The sequence below is a fragment of the Echinops telfairi genome, unplaced genomic scaffold (assembly GCF_000313985.2).
Source record: "Echinops telfairi isolate 266 unplaced genomic scaffold, ASM31398v2 ScPeMD7_7458;HRSCAF=8496, whole genome shotgun sequence".
NCBI lineage: Eukaryota > Metazoa > Chordata > Mammalia > Afrosoricida > Tenrecidae > Echinops > Echinops telfairi.
The window spans coordinates 14,715,042-14,734,813 of record NW_022111358.1 but is presented as its reverse complement, the minus strand read 5'-3'; the positions used below and the strand labels follow the sequence as shown (position 1 = coordinate 14,734,813).

The 19,772-nt window shown below is 38.0% G+C and overlaps 1 protein-coding gene across 4 annotated transcripts in view; it reads left to right on the top strand.

The window, feature by feature from the left end:
* CLTC (clathrin heavy chain) overlaps positions 1-18,663 on the top strand; it is a 63,935-nt gene extending 45,272 nt beyond the window's left edge. For 2 of the 4 annotated variants that reach the window (XM_045299853.1, XM_045299852.1), the window contains 18 exons: positions 1,051-1,193; positions 2,974-3,208; positions 4,114-4,236; positions 5,361-5,506; positions 5,964-6,147; positions 6,315-6,507; positions 7,127-7,284; positions 7,475-7,639; positions 7,761-7,868; positions 7,949-8,116; positions 8,275-8,424; positions 8,513-8,644; positions 8,760-8,870; positions 9,719-9,889; positions 10,146-10,367; positions 11,629-11,649; positions 15,786-15,861; positions 17,610-18,663. In XM_045299853.1, the coding sequence (XP_045155788.1) occupies positions 1,051-1,193; positions 2,974-3,208; positions 4,114-4,236; positions 5,361-5,506; positions 5,964-6,147; positions 6,315-6,507; positions 7,127-7,284; positions 7,475-7,639; positions 7,761-7,868; positions 7,949-8,116; positions 8,275-8,424; positions 8,513-8,644; positions 8,760-8,870; positions 9,719-9,889; positions 10,146-10,367; positions 11,629-11,649; positions 15,786-15,861; positions 17,610-17,734 (2,631 nt within the window). In that variant the 3' untranslated portion in view covers positions 17,735-18,663. The remainder of the gene's footprint in view (positions 1-1,050; positions 1,194-2,973; positions 3,209-4,113; positions 4,237-5,360; positions 5,507-5,963; positions 6,148-6,314; positions 6,508-7,126; positions 7,285-7,474; positions 7,640-7,760; positions 7,869-7,948; positions 8,117-8,274; positions 8,425-8,512; positions 8,645-8,759; positions 8,871-9,718; positions 9,890-10,145; positions 10,368-11,628; positions 11,650-15,785; positions 15,862-17,609) is intronic. The other 2 variants (XM_004707010.3, XM_045299854.1) reach the window with 1 other exon arrangement.
* Positions 18,664-19,772: the final 1,109 nt, after the last annotated feature.

Below are 19,772 nucleotides of genomic sequence, written 5' to 3'. Positions count from 1 at the left end.
AGATTGTTCATCCAGCCTATCTTATTTAGACAGACCTACGGAAATAATAATATGCACAAAAACAAGACAGAGCAAAACCAAGCAACAATATACAACAAAACAACAACAACAACAAACCAGTGACAAAAAGCAAAACACAACAAGAAAGAAAAGCTTGTAGTTCAGGGATCATTTGTTGGCCTTTGGGAGTGTTTTCCAGTCCAGTCTGTTGGGGCATCACGCCCTGGCCCCAAAGTCCACCTTCAACATTCCCTGTGGACCTTGCGGCTCCATTCCCTTGCTGTTCAGTTGCACCTCTTTCGTGTTTTGCCTCCGTGTGGTGGGATCAGATCTGGTGCAATTTCCACACTGTGTCTCCGGTGCTGTCCCCTGTAGGGCCATGGGTCAGTGAGGGGAGTCATGCCTCATAGTGGGGCCAGCCATGTGGTTCTCTCTGTGGCCTGGCTACTCTAAATAATTGGGAACATCGTCCTCACGGCCTGGTGGACCAGGATGTGCTCCTATCTCCTCCTACCCCTTTATCTGCACCGGTGTGCTTGGATCAGATATGCCCCTCTCCTGGAGCTGCAGAGTCAATGCCGTCCTTTGAAATAAATTCTTCTGGGGCATTCAATCTGCCCTCATACAAAGCAACCACATCCCCAAAGAGGGACCATCAAGCTACCGCTTAATTGACTCATCTAGCTTACATAATCCCTGGCCGTCACAGGAACTAATTAACTATGTCAAATTTCTTGATAAATTAATCTAGTTCTAGTTTAAAATTTTGGCTCTTAGCTTTTTACCAAATAACTTGGAAAAAAAAGTATTTAAAGATGGAAATTAGTTTTTGGTTTTCTTGAAACTCCTCTTGGTGCAAATCAACCATCTCAACAAATCACCAGATGAGAGCCCACCTCAAAATATTGCAGCCATCGAAAAACTTAAGGAACATAGGTCTGCTCTGAAACCTGGGGCACCAGGTGTTGGAATCAGCTGGTGGCGACTGGTAGTGATGGTGTTTGCTTTGCTTACTGGCATTCTTTGACTTTTTATTTGTTTTTGCTATAGGTGAATCCAAGTCGACTTCCCGTGGTTATTGGAGGATTACTTGATGTTGATTGCTCTGAAGATGTTATTAAAAACTTGATTCTTGTTGTAAGAGGTCAATTTTCTACTGACGAGCTTGTTGCTGAGGTTGAAAAACGAAACCGGTATAGTAACCTTTTTTAACTAAAAAATAATGATATTCCTTAGTGTGATAATGATTGAAAATATAACTAGTTATATATAGTTAGTTGCTTAAAAACTATTCAGTACAACTTGGGCAATCTATGAACATCCCTAATTGGATGCAAGATAGCTAATAGCTGTGACAAATTTGTTTCCTGAAACTTTAAAGCTGATGCGTTGCATAGGCAGTCTGTTGGCATGGCTCATCATTTTGCATGTTTTACAGTAGTTACATGTGATATGTAGGTAGCACATGTAGGCTTTTAGGTAGGTATGGTGCTAGTATATTTAAAACTAATCATTGATAAGTAGTGTAGTATTTCTACAAATTTGACAGGTTCCTGTATGTAAACTCTGGGTTAAACTGGTTTTTATTTTTTAATGTCTTAGACTACTGAAAGAATGTTGAATGAGAGTCTCTAATACTAATTTAGGCCATGAAGCCTTCTTTACTGGAACATTTTGAGGAGCTAGTGTTTCTGAATTGCTGAGGCCATGGCTGAGTTTGTTACGTGTGTTAGGACTGGTTGACTAGAGAAACAAATCCAGGGACAGACATATGCCTATAAGAAAGAGCTTCGTATCAGAGAGTATTTGTATATTAAGAAAACATCCCAGCCCAGTCCAGATCAAGTCCGTTATTAGCCCTTAAGTCCAACTTTAGTCCATAAATTCCTTTTCAGACTCGCATAGCCACTCACAATAATGCCAAATGCAGGATGATCACAAGACAGGTGGGTCGAAAGTCATGTGGGTCTCCACGTGGCTCCTCCAGCTCCAGGGCTTTGGCTGCTATCAGTTTGGCTCCATGTGGCCTGTCAACAGGAATCTGTAGGTAGAGAGTGCATCCAGCCTCCAGGGAGGAAGAAAGGAAGTTCGCATAACCCTCATGAGAAGGCCAGGCCCATAAGGAGGCATCAGGCTGTGACCTGACTCACAGGCTAGATGCCACCCCTTTGCTCTTAATATCCTGAAGTTGACAAGAGATTATGTAACTACCACATTAGTTGTATAATAGAAGGAAGTTACAGTAACTATATAAAAGGATATCAAGAATTCCTTTGGAATTTAGAGACTTAAGTTAACCCAAGTTACTGTATTTAGCTGTCCTCTTAATGGTATACATGGTTTGTATTTGCATTTTTCATTTAAGAATTGGAGTTAGGATCTGCAGTGTATTTCATTTGACATGGGCTGTACATATTTATGGTAGCTTGATATTTGCTTTTGTTAATAAAAAGAATTTAGTGTCTTTACTGTAATGGGAATGTATTAATAATAACTAGTTGAATTTTGTCAAAATAATGAAATATTCCCTTTTTTCTCTGGCTGTTTTTAATATTTAAGTCATGGATTAAAGTGAATAGTCATGAGGACCATTGGGACATAAAAGTGATCACTTAGTGAAACCTTGATTCTTAGTGGAATGATGATATGACTGCTGAAACAATTAAACATCTTCTAAGTGCTGCTGGACTTTCTTCCCACCCAGCATGCATTTAGGGTGTTGCCCTCCTTTAGTTGTATGCTAGTTTGTTAAATTTGAAAAGAACTTTAGATAATGTGGCCTGTTTCTCATACTTTTCCCATCTTACCACTGCCCTAAATAAAATTTATATAAAATCTAGATAACCATCAAGTGTTAGGAACGGTCAGTTTAACTCTATGTGTCATATCCATATAGGCAGTAGGTTTAACAGAGTTTTTCGAGTGAAGTTACTTCACAGTTTTAAGTGTGAATTTGTTTTATTTTTAAACTAGATTGAAACTCCTTCTGCCTTGGCTAGAAGCCAGAATTCATGAAGGCTGTGAGGAGCCTGCTACTCACAATGCACTGGCCAAAATCTATATAGACAGCAACAACAACCCAGAGAGGTTTCTCCGTGAAAACCCCTACTATGACAGTCGGGTGGTTGGGAAGTACTGTGAGAAGAGAGACCCTCACCTGGCATGTGTTGCTTATGAACGTGGCCAGTGTGATCTGGAGCTTATCAATGTGAGTATTGCCAGCTGAACACGTGGGAAAGAATGATACTTTTTTTTTTTTAACCTGCTGTAAAATAGGCTAATGAATTTGGAAGGTTTCTGAATGGATTTAGGTAATGTGGAAAGTTTTTAGAAGACAGCTCATCACGTTGATGCACCTCATAATGACCATTATAAGACAAAGTGGAAAAAAAAAAAAAGACAAAGTGGAACTGTCCCTGTGGACTTCTGAGACTGATTTTTACAGGAGTGAAAAAACCTCCTTTTTCTTCCTCAGAGCAGCTGGTAGTTTCAAACTGCTGACCTTGAGGTTAGCAGCCAAAATGAGTAACCATTATGCCACCAGGGCTCCCTAAAAGACCAGGTGCTTTAAAGAACTTTGTGAATAATTATAAACATCAAGAAATAGCAAGTCCAGGAAAAGACACAATATCAAGGTGCTTTTGAAAAGAAATTAGCGCCTATGCTTTTTTTTTTTTAAATCATTTTATTGGGGACTCATACAACTCTTTATCACAACCATACATACATCCCTTGTGTCAAGCACATTTGTACATTTGTTGCCATCATCATTCTCAAAACATTTGCTTTATACCTGAGCCCCTGGCATCAGCTGCTCATTTTTCCCCCTCCCCATCTCCCTGTGACTATGGTTTTAATGTTGGTTTGATTTTAACTGGAAAATTTTGAGGTGTAGCTTAAGTCAATGTCATATATGTGATACAAGAGGGGTGCGTTACTTTTCCTCTCCTCCCTGCTGAAACCCTGTGAATAAAACAATGAGATTTGCTTAAACATTTAAAAATAAAGTCAGTCTGAAGCCTTCCACCTGCTAGCGTTCTAAAAAAAAAAAAAACTCAGTCTATTAAAACCTTTGTTTTTTACCTTAAGATTAATCTTTAACATCTTATTTAGGTTTGCAATGAAAATTCTCTCTTCAAAAGCCTCTCTCGTTACCTGGTTCGCCGAAAGGATCCAGAATTGTGGGGTAGTGTGTTACTGGAAAGCAATCCTTACAGAAGACCCCTAATTGACCAGGTAAAATTGGTGAGCATGCGTAAGGCTCATCTGTTTTAATTAATTAGACTTAAGGTTTTGGGAATAAAACCTTTTCCTTCATTACATACATAAATGTACTCTAATGGTGTTTAACTGAAGACAGTAAAAAGTCAATGAAAATTAAAATTATAAATGCATATATGTTAAATTTATCAAAAGACATGCTTTTAGAATGTATTGTTATTAAAAGGAAAACAATCCACACACACACCAATTGTGTAAAGCGCATTTGTACATTCTTTCTCAAACCATTTTCTCTCTATTTAAACCCCCGACATTAGGTCTTCATTTTTCCCCTCCCTCCCCGCTCCCCCCTCCCTCATGAGCCCTTGATAATTTATAAATTGTTATTTTGTCATATTTTGCCATGTCCGACGTCTCCCTTCACCCACTTTTCTGTTGTCCGTCTCCCAGGGAGGAGGTCACATATAGTTCCTTTTAATCGGTTCCCTCTTCCCAACCCACCCTCCCTCTACCCTCCCAGTATCGCCACGCACAGCACTGGTCCTGTAGGGATCATCCACCCTGGGTTCCCTGTATTTCCAGTTCCTATCTGTACCAGTGTAATCCTCTGGTCTAGCCAGACTTGCACAGTAGAATTCGTATCATGATAGTGGGGGCAGGGAGGAAGCATTTAGGAACTAGAGGAAAGTTGTATTTTTCATCGTTGCTACATCGCACCCTGACTGGCTCGTGTCTGGAAGCTTTTTTAAGAGAAATTAATGAGTTAGATGCAAGCTTTCTGGAACAAAAGATTCGTTGCAGGCTATGTAAATAGCTAAAAGTAAAGAAATTACTGAATATATAATGTCATATTGATATAATTGAATTATATGTAGGCAACCAAAGGAGTGGTTAGTATGGGTAATGTTTAAGCAAGTGGAGGACTGAACCACATGTTCAGATACTTTTAACAGAGTCAGAAGTGCACATTGTGTGGGTGCATATGTAAATGTACCCAGGCCTTTTAATTGTAAATTAAAAGGTACACTATTCCCCTTTAATCTCTTTTGCATTTCAAGACTTAATAAGAGCCCAATGGGCTTTAAAAAACTTTTTTAAAAATTTGAGTCTCAGTTCTTTGTTCCTATAATCCTCTGTAGGTTGTGCAGACTGCCTTGTCTGAGACTCAGGATCCTGAAGAAGTGTCAGTAACTGTCAAAGCTTTTATGACTGCTGACCTTCCCAATGAACTCATTGAACTGCTGGAGAAAATTGTCCTTGATAATTCTGTCTTCAGTGAACACAGGTATGCTGTGAGGGGGGCCACCAGTCAGGTGCCTGTAGGCGAAAGATGAGGCTGCATGCTCCTGTAAAGATGAACAGCCTCAGAAATGCACAGGAGCATTTCTAATGTGTCTTATACTATAGGTTGTGGGTAAGTGGGAGGTAGTGCTGGATTGCTAACCATGCACCAGGATGGTAGTTCCAAACCCTCAGCTACTATGAGGGGGAAAGATGGTACTAACTCATAGAGATTTACAGCTTTGGAAACCCTGCTAATGGTTGGCTGTGAGTCAGAATCAACTTAATGGCAGTGGTTTTAGATCAGGAGCAAAGAGGAAGTTTAGAGACATTTCCCATTCCTCCTTATCTGCCTTCTAAGGCCCAAAAGATACAAAACCTTTATAGCCACAGTTATTAATTTCTATGATGAGTGAGTTGATATTTTAAAATTGTATCCAAAAGTTCTTTTTTTCTTGAAGGAATCTGCAAAATCTCCTCATCCTCACTGCAATTAAGGCTGACCGTACACGTGTTATGGAATATATTAACCGCTTGGATAATTATGATGCCCCAGATATTGCTAATATTGCCATTAGCAATGAGCTATTTGAAGAAGCATTTGCTATTTTCCGGAAATTTGATGTCAATACTTCTGCAGTTCAGGTAAACCTACAGTCTTCTTATTCAGTACATGTATGGTCGTGTGAGCGTAAACATAATTTATTACTTTGGTAATAGAAGAGGCAGAAAATGCACAAAGTGTATATGCACTTGGAGTAATGGGAGTGATTGATTTTATTTTAACCCTGATTTTAAAATTATTTGTGTAGGTGTTGATTGAACATATTGGAAATTTGGATCGGGCATATGAGTTTGCTGAACGTTGCAATGAACCAGCAGTCTGGAGTCAGCTTGCAAAAGCCCAGTTGCAGAAAGGAATGGTGAAGGAAGCCATTGATTCTTACATCAAAGCAGATGATCCTTCATCCTACATGGAAGTTGTTCAGGCTGCCAATACGAGTGGTATGACTTCTGTATGCATTTAAGACTTCAGAAAATGTACCTAAACTGTGATTACGCTAAGCAATAAGAGTTAGCTACTACATGGTGACTTTTTTTTTAAATAGTTTTTTTGGCATATATTTCACATTAACATATAATTCAGTTGTTTAATCATATTAAGAGTTATGCAGTCATTACCACAAATGATTTTAGAACCTTCCTACTCATGGTTGTTTGCTCCCTATGCTCCCCCAGTCTCTCTGGTCACATGCCCCCCCCCCACCCTCCAGGTGACCATTAATTCAATACTGTCCCCATAGATGCACTCATCCCAGAATTCATGCACAGAAAAACATCCCCACCCTTCAAAAAGCAATAACAACAAGAAATTAAAAAATCCATCACCTACAACAAAACAGAGAAAAACCTCATTCAAAAAGAAAGCTGCATGGTTACTCTAGTCTTTTTAGATCTCTCCATCTTACTCCAGATAAAAAAGATATGCAACATGCTACTTAAACTTTAAGGAAAAAAGAAACTAAACAATTGGCCATGGTAATAGGGAGTTTTTGCGATCTTAAATTGCTCTAAATTTGTGGTTTTAGTATTTCATATTTGTATTTTTCTTTTTTGAACATAGGCAATTGGGAAGAACTTGTGAAATATTTGCAGATGGCCCGAAAGAAGGCTCGGGAGTCCTATGTGGAGACTGAATTGATCTTTGCACTGGCTAAAACAAACCGTCTTGCAGAGTTAGAAGAGTTCATCAATGGGCCAAACAATGCTCATATCCAACAAGTGAGTTCCCTGTTCTGATTTATACAAAAACAAAACAAAAATCTTTTGAATCAATAGTTGAGTAACTGTAACACTAGAATCAACAGATTCCCAAGGAAAATCTTTAGGTAAATCTTTAGGCTTTATACTATTTAGTTGTAAAGATGAGTAAGCTGAAGTGAATATCTTATTGGAGTTGTCTCTTTTTCAGGTTGGTGACCGTTGTTACGATGAAAAAATGTATGATGCAGCTAAGTTGTTGTACAATAATGTTTCTAATTTTGGACGCCTGGCATCTACCCTTGTTCACCTGGGTGAATATCAGGCAGCTGTTGACGGAGCAAGGAAAGCCAATAGCACCAGGACATGGAAAGAGGTGATCTAAGCACTATTTTGAAGGAAGATTTAAGATCTAGTTGGACATGCTATTTAAAATGGCTAATTGAGTTAAACAACTATTAAATATTGAGATCAAATCATGGAAATGTTTATTCTAGGTCTGCTTTGCCTGTGTGGATGGGAAAGAGTTCCGACTGGCTCAGATGTGTGGGCTTCATATTGTAGTACATGCAGATGAATTAGAGGAACTTATCAACTATTACCAGGTAACGAAGAAGAATGTTTTCTATGAACCGAGATCCTTTGCCACTGGTATTATCTTAAATAACTGTGATTTCTTATTTAGGATCGTGGATATTTTGAAGAACTGATCACTATGTTGGAAGCAGCTTTGGGACTTGAGCGAGCTCACATGGGGATGTTCACCGAATTAGCTATTCTGTATTCTAAATTTAAGCCACAGAAAATGAGGGAGCACCTGGAGCTGTTCTGGTCCAGAGTGAATATACCTAAGGTAACCTGTCTTTAATAATGTGAGGCAACTCAGTAGCTAAAACATTCTTATATGTGACCTTCTCCCACCCCCCATCCCTGTGTGTGTGTGGGGGTATAATTAGATCCATAACTAGAATTAAAGGCAGGCATCAAAGTAATTGATTCTTTCTTATTCAGGTGCTAAGAGCTGCAGAACAAGCTCATCTTTGGGCAGAACTCGTGTTTTTATATGACAAGTATGAAGAATATGATAATGCTATAATTACCATGATGAATCATCCAACTGATGCATGGAAAGAAGGGCAGTTCAAAGATATCATTACCAAGGTGTGTACCTTCTTCAGAAGGTAAAAACCTCAGGAGAGAGCACAGTAAGAAGGAACTCTGGCTTATGTATGAATCTTTTGTGTTTTAGGTTGCCAATGTGGAACTATACTATAGAGCAATACAGTTCTACTTAGAATTCAAGCCTCTGTTGTTAAATGATTTGCTGATGGTGCTCTCTCCACGATTGGATCATACTCGTGCAGTCAATTATTTCAGCAAGGTAATAATGGAAGGGCATCGCTGAGTCGGGCTGATATTTGGACAACCTGTAACCACGGTGTTGAGCATCCACATTGATGATGTGTTATATTTGTAACAAACTCTTTATTTTAAAGGTAAAACAGCTACCACTGGTGAAACCATACCTACGGTCAGTTCAGAACCATAACAACAAATCTGTGAATGAATCTCTGAACAACCTCTTTATTACAGAAGAGGATTATCAGGTAAAACTTTTTGATTCTTTCATATGTTCTCAAAATTCAGGTTATAGTTGGTTTATCAAGTTAGTATGTTTTACAGTTTGACAAAAACAGTCTTCCTTTAGGATTGTAGGCAGTAGGTCATAAGTATTTGTAGGATTTAAATTCATTGAAATGTTCAAGTTTGGTAATTTATTCATAAGTGCCAAGTGTACAGAATTTTGCTTAAATCATGTGTCTTTGGAAAAGTTGTTATTGCTTTGTCCCCGAACATCTAGCTTATAGGTAGAGTCTGAAAAGTCTTTCAGATCTCAAATAGACCACGGAACTTAGTAGATGCATTACTTATTTACTATTTGATTTGCATAGATTCTGGTTAGAATTTGTCTTCAAGTATTCCCTGTGATGGATTTTCATGAAAACAAAAGTTAAACTAGAGTTAGGGTTAAGTTGCTTTTGTTTTCTCCCTTAGAGTCAGCTTGATGTTCTTTGACGTTCAGACTACCTGCAGATCTGTATGACTGAGGAATTGTGTTGGATAGTATCAAGAGTTTCTCGGGAGCATATAAGCTTCCCCTTCAGTTAGAAATCTTCCAACTCCGTAACCCTTCACATGAGTCCTTAAGACCGAAAGCCTTGGGAGAATACTATGCCTTTAGGAAATCGTAGGATCTTTGAGGGCTTTATTGTTATTGTTAAAAAGTTAAAATTTGGGAACTTTAATACTTATTCACGAATAACTTTGTAATCTGCTTAAGTCTGTACTGTTATATTACAAATTGTCTTTTGGGTTCTGTTATCTAGAGAGAATGAAATATTGTTAAACTAGAATAAAAACCTCATTGTTTTATTTGATTTCCTTTATTTTTTAGGCTCTGCGAACATCAATAGATGCTTATGACAACTTTGACAATATCTCACTTGCTCAGCGTTTAGAAAAACATGAACTCATTGAGTTCAGGAGAATTGCTGCTTATCTCTTCAAAGGCAACAATCGCTGGAAGCAGAGCGTGGAGTTGTGCAAGAAAGACAGCCTCTACAAGGTGATACAGTCAGGGTGGGGAGTTGGGTAATCAGTGTGTTGATGGCATATGTGGTTATGTTCTAGAAAATGAGAATTTATTTAAACCTCTATTTAGGTGATAAATTTGATGTTCTTTCAAGAATATGTATTTTGAGCATGTCTACTCTTTATTTTTTCAAACTTTGTACTCACTTGCAGTAACTGTAGGTGCTTTTTACTTGATATGCTGTGCGGAGTGTAATGAGTAATGTTTGGCTGTCGTTTCCTCTGCATAGGATGCAATGCAGTATGCTTCTGAGTCTAAAGACACTGAGCTGGCTGAAGAGCTCCTACAGTGGTTTCTGCAGGAAGGAAAAAGAGAGTGCTTTGGAGCTTGTCTCTTCACCTGCTACGATCTTTTAAGGCCAGACGTTGTCCTGGAAACGGCATGGAGGCACAATATCATGGATTTTGCCATGCCCTATTTCATCCAGGTTATGAAGGAGTACTTGACAAAGGTAAAGGCTCCTCTAGGTGTAACAGGACTAGTTACATAAAAGTTTGCACACAAACTTTTATTTTCTCTACAAGTAAGTCATTTAGTTGATCATAATATATTTGGTGTCTGTGTCCTACTTTTTAATAGTTGACAAATGACACTGATTGAAAAGGAAAAATAAGCACAATTTCTGATTGTTTGCCCTCAATGTATATCTAAGGGTTAACTATTAATTTCTGTCTTGTATGTTTGCTCTTACTTTGTTTTGTTTTTAAAGAAACATTTGATAAAATATTTTTCTTAATTAGTATATTTCCCTTAAATTAGTTCTTAAAACTTGATGTCCCTAACAATTAGCATGGATAGTGTAGATTCCTTTTATTTGGGGTGTTTGTTTGTTTTTTTAACTTTAATGCCTATTTTCTTTGGGAAGCTGAATGTATATTTTTATTATGCTCTTAAGCTCCACATTTTTTTCATAGTTTAACACTTAATTGTTACAAAAGGTTGACAGCCACATCTTTCTTAACAATATATTAAACATGCTGGGGCTATAATCCCCTTGTAAAATTTACTATTCTTCTAAGCATCCCTTTTTGATTTTAGAGTTTTTTTGTTTTTTTTAAAGTATTTGTCTCACTTCTCAACAGTTACTAGCTTTCTTGCTGTAAATCCTTTAATAATGATCCTTAAAGAATCCATTTCCTCAACACAAAACATACTTAAAATCAAAGTCTGGCATGTGATCTCTTCAGCATGCTTAAAGAAAAACCGTTAACAAACTCCAGCATACAAATTATTTATCCAGCGTGCAAATTATTAATTTAAGATACCATCTAATTGTATACCATAACACATGGTTACATTTAAAAAAAATAACATTTTCTGTGTGTAAACTATTTAAAAGTTCAGTGTAAGAGAGTGAAAGAAAATTGTCTTATGCTAGCCATTGGTAAAGAAGCTTCCCTTCTCATGCATAATGTCAACTTGTGAGACCTTGGCTCTCGGCTGCTGTTAACCAAGTGCTATACATTTTACTAGAGATCACACCGCTTTCTTTCACACTGACCATAGTAAATTCTTCTGCAGTAAGCTCTGATGTTGTTGTTGTTTTTTAATCTAAATTTTGCTTCCAGTATGCCCTTTGTTTTCACTTCTCTTAAACCTTTTTTAGTGGTTAGATGTTTCTCCCCTAAAGCTTTGTTGCTCATTCTACCTTTTTATGCTCAATATGAAATTTGATTTTTTTTCTAAGCTGCACCTTCTGAATTCCTTTGCAGGTTGATGCAATAAAGGAAAAGGTGAAAGTTGATTCTTTTCCATCTTTAAGTCTGGAGGACTAAGTCTAAGGAATTTGCATGATTTTTTCCCCCTTCCTTTTCTACACTGCTGCTGCTGCTTCCCCCCTCCCCCAATAAATTTTCACTAAAGCCTCTGCAAGTCCCTTGAAACATAACTATCATAGAGCTGTAGGACATTAGTAGATGTTTGCTACTACTAATCAGCTAGTAGGCTTTAGGAAGGGCAGGAGGCTAATCAGTAGTTGGTTCACAGTCTCTTTTAAACATATTATTAAAACCAGTGTGGTGAGTTTTTTTTATATTAATTCCAAAGTTTCAGGAAATTTCTCTTCCCTGTCAGGATATCTGGACCCTAATAGGATTTTCTTACTATTTGAAATAAATTAAAACAGCCTCTGGTTTTATTTTGTGAGCTTGCCTGACAGTTGTTGAATTTATATAAACATATCCATGCCCTAAAAAGCATTGTGGGCTTTTTTTCCCCTTTTCTTTTTTCCCCCCTTTCTTTTTGGTATTGAAGGACTGTGATCCAGTTTCTGATCTCTTGATTCTTACTAATTTTTTTTGCTGAAAGTAGATACAAGAGGTATACTAGCTGCTTCCGAAGAGACTTTGCTCCTGTGCTTCCAGGTGTCCAGTTCTTATGGTGCTAGTCCATTGTCAAGAGGAATCAGCATGAGAGCCAAGCTTGCTGTTATTTGTTGCTGAGCAACATGGGGTATTTCTATATAGAATGAAGCATTATAAACTTCGGTTTTCTTTAATAAAGACACATCTCTGAAGCTACCTAAAATTTGCCTTTCCCGGTCAGTTGGCTTGTCCAAGCCCATCAAATTTTTTAGTCACATTTGTTTGCTACTTTCCTTCATTGGCTTGTCTCCATCATAATATAAATGAAAGGTTATTACAGACTTGTGTCTGGGACAAATTGTGGTTAGGGAAGAGTGGGAACGTAGAGGAGAGTTGAAATAAAACGTAAAAGAATCAGCGGGAAGTGCCCTGGGATTTATATTAAACCAAATTTCAGTCACCACTGGAACTTAGGGCAAACCTGAGTAAAGTGCATTGTGTGTGAGGCCCTTCAGCAGCTAGTAAGCAAGACAGAAGGCGTGTGTGAAAAGCTGGTAATGGAACTGCAGCGTTACGCATTGTTTTAAATAAAGCATGTACACCAGTCATTGCAATCACATCATACTACTTTTGAAGCTCTTAAAAGCATTGCTGTGGGATGTGTGTGTTTCTTGAGAGCCTGTATAGCAAGTTGTCTTCCGATCTCACTCTTGCTTTAGTATTTTTGCCCTTTTTTCATGCACACATACACCAAAGTAATTGACTGCATGTTAACTTTTCCTCTGCAGCATATTGCAGTCTTTGTGGAAAAGCCTTTTAAATTTTAATGAATTTCCAAATTACGCAGATGCAGCTGAACTCAGTGACATGCTTACCTGTCATTTTATTTTTTCCCTTTTAATCCAAGGATCAGAAACTTTTGTTACAGATCTTAACAAAAGCTTGTGTTCATAAATGCCTTCTCTGCTCTTCTTTTTGGAGCGATCTAAATTGGGTCAGTGAAAATGTTGCTGTCCCAGAGCTGTCCCATTACGTAGGTACATTGTTAGTATTTTGCTTAGCTTGATGCTACTCCAGTAGGGTGTGTGTCACATGCCCACCTTGCCTTTGTCTATCCTTGAGCATTCTGATACTGCTAGCTTTTCTCCTCTTCCATGTACTTTGGTTATAGGACTTGTGCATTCCAACATCTGACGCAGACATTAACTTTTCAACATGTATGTTCACTTAAGTGTCTTTACTTTGAGAATCTGGAAATGTATTATGCAGTAGTAGGGTTTTGTTTTTGTTAGTTGTTAAAGAAGTTTTCTTTAAAAAAAAAAGTTTCTAATACATAAGCATCCTTTTTTTCCCCTCTCCCCCTGATAACCTCATTACCTAACTTTTGAGTACTGGTTAGGTCAGGAATGGGAAACCTTTTTTCTGCCAAGGGCCATTGGGATTATTTATAACATCATTCATAGGCCATACCAATTGTCAAATTAAAAATTAACTTTCTATATTTAGTCAAACAATTAACTCACCCCTAATGTGATGGCTGGAACTGCTGCTCTTTGGTGAAGCCTGTGATATTAGCTAGGTGTTCCCTGCCCCTGGACTAGCCTAACAAAATCTCAGTGAACCTTGATGGCACACTGTGTTTTATAACTAATCATTTTGATTGTTAGCTTGGTGCCAAAAACTGGGTATTTTTATGAGACATCATAATAGTATGTGGTTTGTTTCTTAGGATAATTTGGGACCCTGAACATTTAGATTAGAAAATAGGACAATAGTGTTCAAAAACAAACTTATCTTCCTAAGGTAGGAAAACCACATTTTATCTGAAGGTGTTCGAAGTTTACCTAAGATTACTTTTATCAAACTTTTCAGTTCCCTGACAAAATCAATAAAAGGTGTATATTGAATTCAACTCAAAGCAATAAAAATGCATATAAAATGCTGTCCAAATTTTAATGGCCTATGTGAAAACTTAAAGGCACTATTTTAAATAATTTCTAATGAAAACAAGGCACTGTTATAGCTTATTTTAGGACCTAGTTTTTATAACTCTTTTTGATGTGTACACATCTACTTTGCATTTTGAAGGTTTATTTCTTTTGAGGAACATTCCATGAATATACAGAAAATGTTCCCACCTTACCCAGCACACTAGGACTTTGAAAACCATGGTAGTGAGTAACATTGAAATTTGGAATTTACTATTACTTAGCATAGCGTCATAATGCTAGACCAAGCATGAAGCCTTGGTGGGTTCTAGCTTTTATATGCAGTTTAAAAACATATACAAATGGAAGTGTATAGTGACCATTACCTAATCCAGGGATTCAAGAATCACTTTTCTGTAGAATTACAGACACGTTAGCTGTGAAAGAATTTGTAAAACTTTCTTATTACATCCAAACTCGTCTTGTTGTCATTGAGTCACTTCTGACTCAGAGCAAGGTACAACTGACCCTGGGGTTTTTTTGAGACCGTAACTATTGTAACTATATTTATGGGAGTAGAAGCCTGTCCATCAAGTCGATTCTGACTCATAGCAACTCTATAGGACTGGGTACAACTGACCCTGGGGGTTTTCCCAGACTCTTAAGAGGAGTAGAAAGCCTCATTTTTCTCCTGAGGAGCAGCTGGTGGTGCTCAAACTGTTGATCTTGCATTTTGTAACCCAACATGTAACCCACGACACCTCTAGGGCACCTCATTACATAGAGAAATAAAGTTGAGGGTCACTGCAGTGGTTTGCCCAAGGTCACATAGCTAGTCATTATAAGGAATTACATCTTAGAGCTCTTTACTTTCACCATCAATACATCTAGCCTCCTCTACAGTATTGTTTCCTCTTCATACTATCCACTTTGATTTGTAGTAGCAGCATATAATAGCCGTTTACTTTTGGCCTAATTAGAAGCAAAACTTTACTTCCTCAAAGAAGTTGGGGCAAAATCAGACTTTTCTAATTGCTTCTTAGAATGTAGAACCATGTAACATTAAAATATGCAGCCGGTGTTTTAGATTTTTAAAAGATGACAATGGAGCCACTTGGATCTTATATTTCAATCCAGCCCTGTAACCATTATCAGCAGAAGCTGTGGGCAATTGGCAAAATACAGCTCATTCTGCATAAATACTTGTTCAGTCATTGGACTTAATTTCACTTTTTTGACTACCATTTTTTTGGGGGAGGGCAGTCCTGCCTGTTCATGAGTTCACTATTACTATCTTTGATACGGTTTGAATAAAGTGGTTCCTTCTCGTTTTCTCCTTCCTTCAGGCTGCATCCTAGCATGCCCAGTTTTAGCCTGGCGTGAGCTTTTATGGCATTTATAAATCCCTCCTCCTTGAGGGTTTATAATGACAGTGCTGAAAACCACCTTGACTGAATTATGACCATTGCCATTGAACTTGGCCGGGGGGTGGGGTGGGGTGGGGTGGGGCTGAGAATGTTCTTTCTAGTCTGTTTTATTTTGAAAGAATTTAACATACTAAGGCTTTTCCACTTTCTGCCATAAACCTAGGTTTATAGTATTTATACAGTGATAATTAACATTACCTGTTTTTCCCAGGTGGATAAATTAGATGCTTCAGAATCATTGAGGAAAGAAGAGGAACAAGCTACAGAGACTCAACCTATTGTTTATGGTAATACTGCTTATCCAGCCTAAAAGAATGTAACTCCCAAAGTGTGAAGAACTCCCTCTGCCTACCATCAATTTTAACCCGAAACAGTTGTAAATAGGCCTTGCCATTATTCTCATACATTCTTAACCTGGAGGAAAGTCTCAAAGCATAGTTTAAACTTCCATATTGCTTAGTTTCTGTTTGATTAAATGTTCATCATTACTGAGGAAAGCGGCATTAATTAATTCAATGTTCAAAAGAATTGAAAGATGAGAAGAAATACAAAAGCTGTCTTTAAAATTTGTTACATAAAGAACACATCCTTTAAAGTCTAAACTGGGACAAAAACACTTCTTTGGAGAGCTGCTCAGACAGATAAGGATCTTCAGGCTCTCAAGAGAATTTCTTATACATGGGTGTCTGAACTACTTCCTTCATATTTCATACTTGGTGAACAAATTCATCTAAACAATGAATTTGAAGGGTGTAACTCAAAACATGAATTATTAGGAGGGGAAGGCATAGAAACGATATAACTATTACATTTCAAGTTGCTACAGGAAAGGACAATGTAGACATTATGGCTTGGTGTTTGTTTTACGATAGAAAAATGCTTTGGGAATTCAAGGGGAGGATAGTTCTGACAAAGTTGGAAGGTAAATTTAGTCTGTCTCCGTAGCGTGGAGAGGGAGAGCAAAATGTTTGAGATGCTTCTGGGTCAGTGACTCGGAAGCCCATTTGAGATAGGAAACGGTGGGGACAAATACAGCAGCTGCAAGATGGGTTGGGGAGCAGTGCTTCCTAGTTTAGCTTGCCTTCTGAGTGTTTACGGAAGAGGGTGTTGTAGGGCACCCAAAAAATAGGTTTAGAATTTCAGGATGTCAGGGTTAGAAGTGAGTTTATAAACTGCTGATTCCCAAAAAGAATTTGCTCACTAAAGACAATTTAGGTTGACCTGAGGTCATTTGTGCTGAGAGAATAATTCTTTCTCTGGATTTATATCCTCATCGTAGGTTATGAGTACTTGTTTTACAGGGGCAGTGAAGGGTTCTATGTGCTTTCTCCTTCCAAATAAGCCAGGTTTTCTCCAGGTTTTGTGATCAGCTACATCTCTTTTCAAGCATCTTTATACATACTGCTTTTTTTTTTATTGAATCATTTTATTGAAGGCTCGTACAACTCTTATCACAATCCATACATCCATCCATTGTGTCAAGCACATTTGTACATTTGTTGCCATCATTCTCAAAACATTTGCTTTCTACTTCAGCCCTTGATATCAGCTCCTCATTTTTCCCCTTCCTCATGAACCCTTGATAATTTATAAATTATTATTGTTTTGTCATATCTTACACTGTCCGATGTCTCCCTTCACCCACTTTTCTGTGGTCCATCCCCCAGGGAGGAGGTTATATGTAGATCCTTGTAATTGGTTCCCCCTTTCCACTCCATCTTTGTACATATTGCTTTCTTTTTTTTTTTTCTTTTTTAACATTTTATTAGGGGCTCATACAACTGTTATCCCAATCCATACACACATATTGCTTTCAATGATAGGAAGTAACTCATAGTTCTGACCCTCAGTCCTTGGTATCTGTTTTTTTGGGCAAGACTTTTCATTGCGTGATACTGTCATCTCTTCCATTGTAACAGGCACAAACACCCCTCCTGCATCTCATTCTCCAGTGTGGTAGAAGAGGCTGCGCTGTTGTTGACCAGCAGTACTAACCATTTCCCTTGCCCCCTCCTCCCCTTTTTCTCTTCTGTAGGCCAGCCTCAGTTGATGCTGACAGCAGGACCCAATGTTACAGTCCCTTCCCAGGCACCTTTTGGCTATGGCTATACTGCACCACCCTATGGGCAGCCACAGCCTGGCTTTGGCTACAGCATGTAAGATGGAAAGCTGATCTTGTAGTCGCCTATTTTCGTACCGAATGAAATACCATCTCTACCCGCATCCCAGTTGATAACGGGAGGAACAACAACAACAAAAAGGCAACGTTCTTGTAACCTTTGTTTCATGAAGGACTACTTTTTGTTTCTAACTATAAACTTGGATCACCTATGTTAAATCTTATTTCACATTCCGCATCATCTTAGAATTTATTTTCAAAGGGGAATAGTTTCAATGTTTTTATTCACTTGAGCTTTTGTCTTCCCCTCTCATTCTTTGAAGAACTGCTTATTATTCAATCTGTTGTGAAGAATCTGATTTGCACTCTGTAGTGTTTAAAGAAAAACAAACTCTAATATTGAATCTCTTAAATTTAGTGTATGTAAACAGCTTACAATATGTATTGTCTAAATGCATTTAAGTCTCTGATGCAAAGAAAAGCTGAATCAACAATAATGGTATGTGACCACCCAAGACTGTCACTGCCAACAAAGACGACACTAATCAGTATAGCCCACACGGGATTGCACTGCTCTCCAAATTATTTGAAAAATGCATACCAACAACTTGCCTGATTTTAAAATGAGCATAAAAGGCCCTCTAACCTATGCAGGTTTCCCCATTACGCATAGAGAAATGCTAGTGTGTTTTGCTCACTTCATGTGTAATAGGTGCCCTTATGTTGTGTGCTGTATTCTGTGCTTTTTTTGTGGGATCATTCCATTCAGCAGCAAAGAGAGCACCATGATTCCAATCTGTGTGTATTTACTAACCCTTCCCTGAGGTTTGTGTATGTTGGATATTGTGGTGTTTTAGATCACTGAGTGTACAGAAGAGAGAATTCAAACAAAATATTGCTGTTCTTCAGTTTTGTTTGTGAAATTTGAAATTACTCAAATTTAAAATAAATTACTGGACTGTGGACATTACCTAGATTGGTAGTTTTAATTCAACACTCTCAAGCTTAAACCAAAAGAAGCATCATTGTGATAGTTTAATCCTGAGGCAGTGAAGAAGAATGAGGCTTGAGACCTGTGACAGCATTGTACAGTGTGTCCTGCCCATACCTCTAGTCAAAAACCACATTGCTCTTGAGTCTCTTTTGACATCAGGCCCCCTCCTGTTTTTTTAAAGCATAGCTGCACTTCATGGACTTTTCAGTGGCTGTGATCTTTTATAAGGAGATCACTTGGCCTTTCTTCTGAGGCCCCTCTAGCTGGATTGGAACCTCCAGCCTTGTAGTTAGCTGCTGACACTCAACTATTATGTACCCAATCAACTATTATGTACCCTATTGGAATCCCCGAGTAGCACAAACCATAATCCAAAGAAACACTCCTAACAGTGGTGGGTACATTTTAGCCATCTGTATCATTTTAAGCAAATGGCACTTTAGATTTTTATCTAAGCATTTCATTTTAATAAATAGATCATGGATGCTAAATTGTATGAAAATAAAAGTGTATGCCACATAGTATTCCTTGCTATGAACTATAACAATTAAAGTGCCTAAATTATGGGTAGTTTTAAGTTTAAGTTTGGAGTGGTTTTTTTTTTCATGGTGTGTGACTGTTCCTATGACTAAGACATTTGTTTAAGTTCATTACACAGTCCCTTCATCCCTAGTGGAGGGACAGACAGCCCCAGTCCTTGCGTTGCTCTGTAAGTCTCATGTCAGGCGTATAATCATAATCTCCATAAGATGTAAAAATCTCCCGCTTTCTTCCCCAATACGGCATATACTCTTGTATAAGCCCAGTTTTCCAGCATATTTTTAATGCAGTTTTTGTGGTAAAGTTAGGTTCCTCAGCTGATATTCGGGTCGGCTTATACTCACATATAGATGGTACATTCCTGTGGGAAATTACAGTGTTAGCCCGAAATGTCTTTTTGACTTGTTAAAGTGAAAACACCTTGATGTTCAGTCTCTGGCTGTACTTGTCTACTTGCCAGTTCTGCCCCTTCTTCATTATCAAAATCAGGAGGGAGAGTAGGAATGGTCCCCTCAAAACATGAATTATTAGGAGGGGAAGGCATA